Source organism: Schistocerca cancellata, chromosome 1 (genome assembly GCF_023864275.1).
Source record: "Schistocerca cancellata isolate TAMUIC-IGC-003103 chromosome 1, iqSchCanc2.1, whole genome shotgun sequence".
NCBI classification, from domain to species: Eukaryota; Metazoa; Arthropoda; class Insecta; order Orthoptera; family Acrididae; genus Schistocerca; species Schistocerca cancellata.
This window is the reverse complement of record NC_064626.1, coordinates 104,173,383-104,185,954: the sequence shown is the minus strand read 5'-3', so window position 1 is coordinate 104,185,954 and position 12,572 is coordinate 104,173,383. Positions and strand designations below refer to the sequence as shown.

The 12,572-nt window shown below is 42.3% G+C and overlaps 1 protein-coding gene across 1 annotated transcript in view; it reads right to left on the bottom strand.

Moving 5' to 3' along the window:
* Positions 1-12,572, bottom strand: part of LOC126166411 (tRNA (uracil-5-)-methyltransferase homolog A-like) — a 96,534-nt gene that overhangs the window by 76,297 nt on the left and 7,665 nt on the right. The window contains exon 2 of the mRNA XM_049920400.1: positions 4,787-5,011. Within this exon, the coding sequence (XP_049776357.1) occupies positions 4,787-5,011 (225 nt within the window). The remainder of the gene's footprint in view (positions 1-4,786; positions 5,012-12,572) is intronic.

Genomic DNA, 12,572 nt, shown 5'->3' with positions numbered 1-12,572 from the left:
GCAACTTCCTTCATGTTCGCGGTGTTTTACGAAACATTCATGAGAGGATTGTCCACAACATTGGGCCGTGTGTCACAACTGCAAAAAAAAAGGGTCATGTGTCATCCGTTTGCAAATCTGACTGCATACATGATGTTAATGAACATGGCACAGATTCTGATTCTGTGTTATCTGTCAATTGTACTTCTTCCCTTTCAGGGAAGTTATTCCTCACTATCCAAATACTTGGTCGAGACGTTCGCATGCAGGTGGATACTGGTTCTGCCGCCATTATCATCAAGTCTCAGACGTATCTTCATTTGGGTTCTCCAATCCTGTCACCTGTCACTAGGCAATTACGGACTTACAATAAACAGAAGATTTCTCTCTTGGGACAATTTGATGCAGAGGTATCTTACAAATCTGTCGTTCTCACTGTTCCTATATTTGTGGTCGAACATAGCAATACAGAAAATCTTTTTGGTTTCGATGCCTTTTGCGTTTTTGGGTTCTCCATAGATGACTCTGTCAATATCGTCTCTGATGCTATTCCTTATGCTCAATTGAATTCCTTGTCGACGACATTTTCGTCCCTTTTTTCTCCTGGATTAGGCCGTGCAAACAACTTTGAAGCACATATCACGCTCAAACCCACAGCTCGGCCTAAGTTTTTTCAGGCTTGGCCCATTCCTGTGGCCCTTCGTGATCAGGTGAAACGGGAACTGGATCGTCTCACTGCTTCAGGGATCTTCCTTCCTGTCACTTCCAGTGAGTGGTCCTCTCCTGTCATTGTCGTTGTTAAGCCAAATGGTGATATTCGTCTCTGTGGCGATTTCAAAGCCACTGTAAATGCTCAATGCCTCATCGACACTTACCCTATGCCTCGGCCTGGAGAATTGTTCACTAAACTTGCTGGAGGCCAGTATTTTTCTAAAATTGACCTGTCAGAAACGTATCATCAACTTCCTCTCGATGCTGCTTCCCGGCAGTTTCTAGTCCTTAACACGCCTTTCGGCCTCTATCAATACCAACAATCGGCATTCGGGATTGCCAGGGCCCCTACTCTCTTTCAGGGATTCTTGGAACAATTATTGCTCCCTGTCCCTGGGTGTATAAATTACATGAACGACATTGTTGTCACTGGCTCCACCACTGAAGAACATCTTCAGAATCTCCGCACACTTTTTCATGTCTTACAGACTGCCGGTCTTAAGTGTAATCTTCAGAAATCAAAATTTTTTTCAGGCATCTATCACGTACTTGGGGTATCAACTCTCCCGGGATGGTATCCGTCTGCTTCAGCAAACTGTCACTGCGATCGATGCCCTTCCTCGCCCTACATCTGTTAAGGAACTACAGGCCTTCTTGTGGAAAATAGCATACTATCACTGGTTTTTACCGTCTGCTGCTTCGGTGGCTCAGCTGTTGCACCGCCTGTTGCATAAAAACATGCCTTTTCACTGGTCCGCGTCATGCGATGTGGCTTTTCAGAAATTGAAGACTATGCTGAAAAAGGCCCCATGCCTGGCTACTTATCGACCTGGCCAACCTCTTGTTCTTGACACGGGCGCCTCTCAATATGGGGTCGGTGCAGTCCTTGCGCACCGTTTTTCTGATGGTTCTGAACAACCCATTGCTTATGCCTCCAAAACACTCACGGATGCCCAACATAAGTATTCTCAAATTCAAAAAGAAGCTGTGGCCATTATTTATGCTCCTCATAAGTTTGGTGCTTTTCTCTATGGATCCAAATTCCATCTTGTTACGGATCACAAACCACTTGTTTCCTTGTTTCACCCATCAACGTCACTTCCCGACAAGGCTGCACACCGGCTGCAGCGTTGGGCTCTTTACTTGTCTCGTTTCAATTATGAGATTCAATTCCGGCCGACCGCTCAACATGCGAATGCTGATGCACTGTCTCGCCTTCCCATGGGTCCTAATCTGGCATTCAATAGGGACGAACTTCTGTGTTTCCACCTGGATGTTGCCGAGCAATGGGTTGTGGATGGGTTCCCCATCACCGGGGACCGGCTGGCGGCTGCTACGGGTTCTGATCCTACCCTCTCCCGGGTTTTACGCTGTATTCAGAAGGGTTGGCCAGATCGTCCATCCGCTAAGACTTCTGATCCGTTGCGGAACTACTACCCTTTGGGTTACCGCCTCATGGCTAGGGATGGTGTTATCCTCCTTTCCAACAAAAATGCTTCGCCTCGTGTTATGGTACCTGCATCTTTGCGTGCTTCGGTCTTGCGTCTCCTTCACCAAGGGCACTGGGGTGTCTCTCGCACGAAATCTCTGGCGCGCCGTCATGTGTACTGGCCCGGCATTGACTCTGAAATTGCACACATGGTCGCTGCCTACGGCCCTTGTGTGTCACAGGCCGCCGCCCCGAAGTCATCTTTGTCCCCGTGGCCTTCGCATGAGAAGCCCTGAGAGCGTATTCATGCTGACTTCGCAGGACATTTTTTAGGTACTTATTGGCTTCTCATTATTGACACCTAATCTAACTTTCCTTTCATTGTCTGTTGCGCATCGCCTAGCACCGCGGCAACCACCAATGCTCTACTCTTGTTACTGATAATGGTCTGCAATTTGCCTCTTCCGATTTTGCAGATTTTTGTTCCCATCACGGCATCATGCATGTCACATCCCCCTCCGCTCCATCCACAGTCAAACTGTGAGGCTGAACGACTGGTCCGCACATTTAAGGCTCAGATGAGGAAACTCCTGACTTCTTCTGCTGCTGATGATGCGCTTCTTCAATTTCTGGCTTCTTACCGTTTCACCCACATGGGCGACCACAGCCCGACTGAGCTCTTACATGGCCGACAGCCCCGCACATTACTTTTCATCTTCTGCGGCCTTCCACCTCAAGGCCGCAGGTGCCTTCGCTTGGACGGTTCACCACCGGCGACCTTGTATGAGTACGGGGATATGGCTGGCGGCCAAAATGGAGTCCTAGCCGCATCTTATGACACCGTGGCCAATGCCTGTATGAAATCCAGACGGACACGGGTGTTGCAGTGCATCATTCGGACCAGCTTCGGCCTCATGTGCCGGCAACGCCTGTTCCAGATGCTGCTACACCACCTTTGGCTCTACCTGACGCTCGGGATCCTGGAATCTCTCATCACTCACAATGCAGTCCTCTTACCATCATATCGGTGCCAGCACAAGAACTGACACCAACAGGAGACGTGCCCATGCAGGAAGCAGATGACCATCATGTGTGGAGCAACTCTACACACCTCCTTCTCCTTCGGACGTGGACACATTGCCCATGGCTCCTGTTATAACAACCGGACTTGCCGCAACGGGCAGATTGGTGCACGGGGTCCCAGCAGATTCAACCCTCACATCTCCTGTCATCTTCACCCGTTATCATCGGGGACACTTCCGTCCGTATGGGAAGCCTCCTCCTGGAGACTTTACGGCCAGTCAAACAACACCTATGGACGTTAGCAAGCTACAGGCCACCTCCATCAAAACCAGTGCAAAAACTTCAAAGGGGGAAAAGTGTTGTGACTCGCTGGTCTTTCAAAGTGCCACCGCGCAATTACGCGCATCCTCTACATGCGGCGCTGTCTGCCAGCCATGCAGCAGCCACACCACCTGAGTGGCCAGCCAGCCAGCGGCCGCTAGACTCAGACTCAGTTATAATTTGACTGTTAAAGTGTACACACATCTTACTCGGTCTACTTGATCTGTGACTTTCATGTATTGTGTCGTCCTTAAACTATATTTGTTCAACTTGAAGTTATAACAAATTCCCCTAGTCATCCATGACTTTTTTATGGATCTTTTGGATAACTTTTTAGGAAAGCAAGTTTCAAATACTCACGCAAATTTACTATGGAATAAACTGATTTTGACATTAGCATCTCCGTCGACATATAACAAGTGGGCCGAGACGTAAATGGGAATTTGGATTGAGGAGTGAGAGACATGCTAGTATTATTTATTTATTTATCGTATGGCAATAAGACATGCTAGTGTAGTCCGTATAGTTGTGCGAAGTCACTTGCCTGGGTGGTGTAGTTGTTAGCACACGAGACTCAGGTTTGAGAAGCTCAAATAACTACAGTTGCAGTCACTACACGAGAGGCGTCATGTGTCACAGAGACGGTTATTGTTGAAGTAACCGTAATGTAAGACTCATAATTTCTGTCATTTAAGGAATACTATGCTAGTGCAAACAGTATTGCATCAGGCAGATCGTGCACATAGGAGAACTATGCCAGATTGGACATGAGAGGTGTCTGCAACTACACTATCCAGACAAATCAGCAGTAGCTGAAATTTCAATGAAAAATGGACAAAAAATTACATTAACAATTTCTCCATAATCACAAATGCTAACAATTTCTGGGTGTAATTAAAGAGGCTCTAGAGATCAAAATATCTAATAACAAAGTAGTTTGCAGCTGCATACAGCACTAGAGCACAAACACTGCAAGGTTCAAGTAGATGTGACAGATGTAGGACAAGACATTGCCTTATGCAGCAATGGACTGAGCACCGTCCAACAACAACAACAACAACAACATAGCATTCAGTTACCATTTGACAACAACTGAGAAGCACTCAGCTGCACGCTTGTGGATCTATTAACCACTTGGTGTGGCTGAAGCCCAGGAACTGCTTTCTGAATCTGACTTTCTATTTTTGTTAACATTTTGGTGAGATTTTAAAATGTGTACACATAATTTTCCACCCATACCACCAAGACACTGGTTATAACCAATAGCATAATTTATACCAAATACAACTAACAGGTAAATGTTTGAAGATTATCAAACCTTACACCAATTCCATAGTATTTAGGTAGTCCTCTAACTTCTATTTTGAACCTTTCAGAAGTAAACTCGTTTCTTTCCAGATATGCATATGGATTCAAAGGGATAACTGGAGCCGTTGCAACAACATTTTCACCATTGTTATTGTCATTATTTAAATTTGATGGTTGTTCCTCTTCCTGCTTGCCACCTGGTACATCTTCCAGAATGACATTTGTTTCCTCAGCCATAACCTATAAGCAAAAAGTAAATGTTAAAATTAAAGATAATTTGACAGATACATTATAATAGTAATAAAATCACAAATATCGATTGAATATTCTGTACTGCATAAACTGAAGTTATTCTGTTGTGACCACTGCTGAAAAGAGCTCATATTTGCTGACACTCACAAAAAGTGTTTTGATAGAGACCACACAAATATTTGTTGTTTATTATCAAAAGAAGCCATGGAAAATTGCACAATGTAGCGGCCACAGAGAGGTGTGTGGGGTGGAATGGGGCGGGGAGGGGGAGGGGGGGGGGAGTGGAAGAGTGGTTGGACACATCCAGGGGAGGGGTACCAGGAAGGGGATAGGTGTGCATTGGGGAGGGGGTGATTGGGGGTAGGCAGGGGGGGGGGGGGGGGACGGCGGCATGTGCATGCTATAGCTCATCAAGGGATTTATTCCAAAAGCTAGCAAGTCTTATTTCAATTTTATGTGTGCCTGTCAATAACTTGACATTAGAACTCTTAGATTAGTATGATATGCAGTGCACTAATCTGAAGGCAAATAAGACATACAGAAATAACGGGAAAAACATAACACCAAACATACTACCCATAGCAAAAAAGCAGAATTGCAAAATAATGGCACACTTCACATTAAATACAGGGTGTATAAAAAAGGATCATCCGATCTGGCAAGTCTATATTTCCGGAACTAATAAACATATACAATGTTTTTTTTTTTTTTTGTTTTTGAGTGGGAACGCAATTTTTTTTCCATAAGTGTTCATTATGCCCCCTTGAGATGCATGGCATATGTCAATGCCGTATTCGAATTGTTCCAACACTGCAGCGAGCATGTCTTCAGTTCATTTATTATTGTTGGTAATAGAGGCACATAAACAGAGGCTTTTATAAACCCCCACAAGAAATAATCATATAAAGTCAGGCCAGTAATTTAAGACTGAATCATTTGGTCCATCATTCAGTAATCCTTTGATTTAAAGATTATCAGAATTGTTCATGCCATCATCTAATGCTCTGTGCTGTAGGAGGATCCACACCACTAGTACAAAAGTCATGCTGAACACTTATTATTGATGCGCACTGCGCAAAACATAGAACATGAAACACTTTTTGTTGTCCCAACACCATTTTTACTATAAGCGGGAACCATGTAAAACTCAAGAGTTGTTCACACATGTATCTCAAATAACATAATATTTATGATTTTTTAAAATCGGGTGATTCTTTTTGATACACCCCGTGTATTACTCTGTCTCAAAATGATTGACCTTTGCTGAGTAGGAATGTAACAGCTACAATATAGAAACCACTTCTTAGAAAATCCACAAATATGGCTTATTTACAGGCAATTACAGGCAATTAATTTTAAGTATTTAATTATGTTTGAGAGAGACTACAGGAGTGTGCAAGAGATGTTGAAACTGTTAAACTTAAAAATGTTGTAGGAAAGTTCTCGTGGAATGTAAATCATTTAGGGTTAAAAGAGAAGCATTGAGTCACTGATAGGCACACATAAAAAAGGAAAACTTTCTATCTTTTGGAGTTATCCTTTGACAAGCTACATACAGTATACAAACACACACACACACACACACACACACACACACACACACACACGACTGACTAGCTGGCACCATGTAGAGGCATAGGCGTGAGTATACATGTGTGTGAAAGAATGTGTGCACGTACTTCAGCTCCTCACAGGATAACCATGAAAGCTAGCAAGTTTTCCTTCTTTTGTGTGTGCCTATCAGCAGCTTAGTGCTTCTGCTTTTCAGTGCTCCTTTAATCCTAAGTATTTATTCTTATATTTATTTTAATACTATCATGGAGAATTGATGTCAATGGACAACATGTCCAATGTGACCACCACTTTGCTGCTGTTGCTGTTCAAGATGAACACACATTTTCTGCACTTCTTGTGACACATACCTTCATCTATAGTGTTGCACACTTCCACAACACGAGATCTGAGATTCACTAGATTTTGTGGATGCTCACAGAAGACTTCTGATTTTAAATATCCCCACATGAAAAAATTGCAGGGACTGATGCCGGGGATTTGATGTGGCCAAATTTGACCACACTTAGGACACTGAGGAAAGCAGTGAGAAAGTACTCTTTCACCAAATGTTTCATGCAGAAAGTCAAGAACAACATTAGTTGAGTGATGGCAGGCTATGTGCATAGACCACTGCATGTGCATTCGAAGTCAAAGGGCATAAATTGCTGAAGGAACTAGTTCTGCAACATGCCCATGTACCATTCAGATCTGATAGTTTTGCCAAAAAAGAAAGGTCCAATTAATCTGTGGCTTGATATGGCAGCCCAGACAGACACTTTATGACTGTTATTGTCCAGTTCATAAAATTTCACTGATGTCCCGTAGCCCAAAATGTCACATTCTGTTGTTTTACCACTCCATTAACATGGATGTACACCTTGACGAAGGACCAGATGTTGTGCAGGACTCCTTCCACTTTCCTCTTCATAACCCAAGCAGCAAAATTATGCCTGTCTTCTTTCTACTAATTGAGAAGAATATGGAACTCTGTCATTTTGGAGGGAATAAATGAAGGTCTGATTATGAATGTGCTGAATAGATTGATGTGAGATTCCAGGTTCAACTGTGGCTCCCCTTGTTGACTTATGGGGGCTGCATTGCATTGCCACTCTTACAGCTTTCATATTTTCAGGTCATCAGATTTGAGATACACACGGCTGCTTTGATTCTAACATTACATTATTTTCAAATTGCTGATGCAACCTAAAGACTGTGTTTTTGGTGGAAGCCCAACTTGTGTTAAAATGTTGAAGCAAACATCTGTGTAATAATTACACTCTTTGTTTCTGCATATAAAAGAACTAACTTGGTTCTCTGTTGAGCAGTCTCTTTCCATTGTCTGCCATATTAATCACCTGATCTGAGCTGAGCCATAGCAGACTCTTCAGGAACCACTGCATGTATGACTAGGGTTTACAAATATGTCACATTGACAGAATATCTATGAAATAAATATCAAATGGTTCATCTCATGTGATACCCTATTTAATGCAGCTAGTCAGTGGTCACCAGCTGGTAAGTTTAAAAGGCTTTCAAATGCTTTTGCTAATATTTGTAGTTTTCAACTGTACACTATGCCTAATACACAAGTGTTCATTTCCAAATACAACAAATAAATTCAGCTGAAAAGTCACTCATGGTTCAGAAAAAGTGGGGAAAAATTACAATTTTATGTAAGTAACATGTTTGCCCAAACCAGTTTCATTTCCTGTGAGAGATGCAAAGGTTGGCAAAATGCTCTAAATGATCAGAAATGTATAATTCTCCACTTCACAAAATATACAAATGTAGTATCCTATAACAATATCACCAGCGACTCATAATTAGAATCTGCAACTCAAACAAATACCTAGGTGTGGATAATTAGGCATTGTTGGAGTAAAAACAGGTGTCAGGCATTTGTTCATTGGAAGGATACTCTGAAAAGACAATCAAAGCAATCAATATACAAAGGACATTGCTTACAAAACACCTTGTGCGACTCACCCTAGAATATTACTTAAAAAAGAGAGACCTGTACCAAATGGGACTAACAGAAGATACTGAATGTATAAAAAGTAGGGCAGCATGGTATGTTTGACCCATGGAAGAATGTCGCGAAAATGCTGAAAAAGCTGTACAACCAGGTGCTGGAAAATAGATGCCAACTACCAATGAAGATCTATTGACAAACCTTAAATAGTCAGAATGGAGAGATGATTCTAGGAATATACTAGGAGCCGCTACGTATTATTTCCATCGGCTGTCCAGATGAACATCAGAGTCATTAGTGTGCAAAGTCATTTGAGCAGTGGTTCTCCCTACTCTCCACATGCAAATGGAATGGGAAGTGACCTTAATATAGGAAGTACACTTCGCAGTGGTTTGCAGAATATACTCGTAGATGTGGATGTAGTGTGTTCCTTACAAGAACTGCCTGCTATCACGTGCATTCATTTCTTAGAATCCTAGATGGAAACTTATACATCTGTAGGAATGTAACACTACATAACTTAATTAAATAATCACTAAAAAGTTGAGGACCTGTGAGTGGGAAGGTTGGGTACTAGTGCAATGAACAATAATGACAAACAACAGGTTTTTTTTTTCTAAATAATTAAATTACTGCAGAGAGCACTGAAATGATCTCAAAAATTAATAGTTCTTAGTGATAGTTACTTGCTGATATGATGACACCAAATAAACAAGCAGCGTAATGGGGTGAAGCTAGAATAGTGCCCTAGTGCTGGCTCGATCAGAAAACAAATGACTACACATGTTCCACATGAAATGGGATATGGAACACAGTTACTAACAAGTAGCTATGTACTCACCAGCATAAACATGATATTGCCAACATGAGGTGGAGAACTGATGCCTCTCATAAGAGAAATGGCCAGGGTGAGATCCAAAGGATTGGAACACACTTAGCTCATGAGTGTACTGGCTGTGACAGGTGGGAGCTCGAATCTCAGCCAGTCCCCAAGTGAGCACATGTGAGCGTGAGTTGAGGGGAATGTCTTGAAGCATGAAGCACCGATTTATATACTGAGCTGTGTTGCTGGTGTAAAGACAGTGCAGTGTGGGCAAGTCTCAATACTTTGCACCAAGTGTCAAAGAAACAAAGTACACACCCACATTGCAAGACTATCACAGTCTGTGAAAGGGGCCTAACTCCGATGATGTCGTTGCAAAGAACTGAGAATGAGGTTAGCCCAGAGGAAGCCTAGCTAGAGGTGGAGCTATTGCATTGGTCCCAGAAACCAGTGACCATAAGAGATGAGTGTCCACCACATGGCAGGGCAGAATCACAGACTTTGGGTGGAAGTTAAGTGCATGTCACTGCATTAACACAGCTGCATAAAGCTAGGTGCATATGGAATGGAGCTGGACTGCCAAGACCAGTGTGTGGTGAAGGGGCTGCCACACAGCTTGCGCCACTGGTATCAGTAACCATGATACAGTTGTCGCAACAATAATTATCAGAGCACAAAGGACAACTAAAACAAGCAGAAAGATTTATATGTTCAGTAAACTAGAAAAAAAAAAATCAGTAGTCGTATCTCAATGAGGAACTTAAAACTTTCAGCACAGGGCAGGAGTACGTAGAGGAACTCCGGCTAACATTTTTTAAAGAATAACAGACCATGCAGTGGGTAGACATATATCCAGTAGAATAGTTCATAATGGGAGGGACCCCCCCATGATGTATAGTTGTTGTAAAGGATCTACTACAGAAACAGAGATTACTGCATAATAGGTGTAAAATAAAGAACAGAGCTATGGATAAAGACATATTGAACGAAACATGTTTGGTTGTCAAGAGAGCAATGTGTGAAGCCTTCAGTGATATCCGTTGCAGAATATTGACAAATGATCTTCCACAAAACCCAAAGACATTCTTGTCATATGTAAGGGCTGTTAGTGGCACCAAATTTAGTGTCCAGTCCCTAGCAAATGAGACAGGAACTGAAATTGAGGTTAGCAAAGCAAAAGCTGAACTGCTTAACTCTGTTTTCAAATGTTCCTTTACAAAGGATAACCCAGGAGAACTTAATTTTATGCTCGTACCACTGAAAAGATGAGTGAAATAAGTATTAGTGTCAGCAGTGTTGAGAAACAGCTGAAATCATTAAAATTGAACATTAGTGTCAGCAGTGTTGAGAAACAGCTGAAATCATTAAAATTGAACAAAGTACCAAAGCCCAATGGAATCCCTATCAGATTCTGTACTGAATTTGCACCTGTCTTAGCTGCTCTTTTAACTATAATCTAGTGTAGATCCCTCGAGCAGAAAACCAAGCCCAGTTCTCGGAAAAAAGCATGGGTCACACCCAACTACAAGAAGGGTCACAGAAGTTATCCACGAAACTACTGTCCAGTATCCCTGACATCGATTTGTCGTACAATATTAAAACTTATTCTGGGCTCAAACATAATGTGGTACCTTGAACAGAATGACCTTCTCCCTACCAAACAGCATGGTTTCCAAAAACACTGATCATGTGAAACACAACTCACACTTTTGACACATGGTATACCGAAAGCTTTGGATCCAGGGAGGTAGGCAGATGCAGTGTTAATTGATTTCTGAAAAGCATTTGGCCAATACCACACCTACATTTATTATAAAAAATGTGATCATATGTGGTATCAAGTGAAATATGTGACTGGATTGAGGACTTTTTGGTGGGGAGGACACAGCATGTTACCTAGGATTGAGTGTCATTGTCAGATGTAGAAGTAACTTTGGGTGTTCTCCAGGGAAGTGTGATCGGACCTTTGCTGTTCATGTCATATGTTAGCGACCTCCCAGACAGTATTAATAGTGGCCTGAGACTTTTTGCAGATGATGCACTTATCTATAATGAAGTATTGTCCGAAGGAAGCTGCATAAATATTCAGTCAGTCAGATCTTGATAAGATCTCAAAATGGTGCAAAGACTGAAACTTTGCTTTACATGTTCAAAATATATATCTAGGCATAACACTTTGTGAGAATATGAAATGGAATGATCACATAGGCTCAGTCATGGATAAAACATTGTGATTAACACTGCAGAATACTGATAAATGATCTTCCACAAAACCCAAAGACATTCTGGTCATATGTAAAGGCTGTTAGTAGACTTTCTTGGGATAGTTTATGTCTATCTTCAAGAGTCTGTCAGGTCAGTTTCTCCACATTCCTGTAACACTCTCCCACTGATCAAACAAGCTGTTTGTACACTGGGATGTATCCTGCCATACATTACATAGTGGTTTGCAGAGTATAGGTGTAGACATGTGTCAGCTGGTGGGACATGGGATGAGGAGCGCCGAGCTGGCCTGGCCAGCATTGTTGACAGGTGTTGGGTAAGGGGCAGATAGAATACTGAGGAAGTGCAATCAGTCTACAAAGTATATTACTTACAAATCACTCATGTGACTGATTCTAGAACATTGCTCAAGTGTGTGGGACCCATACCAGATAGGACTAACAGGGGATATTGAACATATACACAGAAGGGCAGCATGGATGAATGGTCACAAGTTTGTTTGATCAGTGGGAGAGTGTTACAGGAATGTGGAGAAACTGACCAACAGATTCTTGAAGCTAGATATAAACCATCCCAAGAAAGTCTACTAACAAAGTTTCAAGAACTGGCTTTAAATGACTCTAGGAAATACAGGGTGCGTCAAAAAAATGTATACACACTTTGAACTGTCATAGACAATTTATCTCCCGTTCTACAAGGTTAAATATCTGTGAGAAAGTAATGTTATGTTTCTTCAACAGGTGGCAGCAGTGGCAAGGAAGTAACTGCAACATGGCAGACGTGTGTTTGAGCTTTGAAGCGTGGAAGCAGATAATTAAGTGGTACTGGAAGTTCGAGAATGTAGCTACAGTTCGAAGACAGTGGAGAAGTGAGTATGGTGCAGAACCACCTTCAAGGTTAACAATTACACATCTACGAGACAAATTTGAAATGCATGGAACAGTGTGTGATGTGCATAAAGGTCGATCAGGGCGACC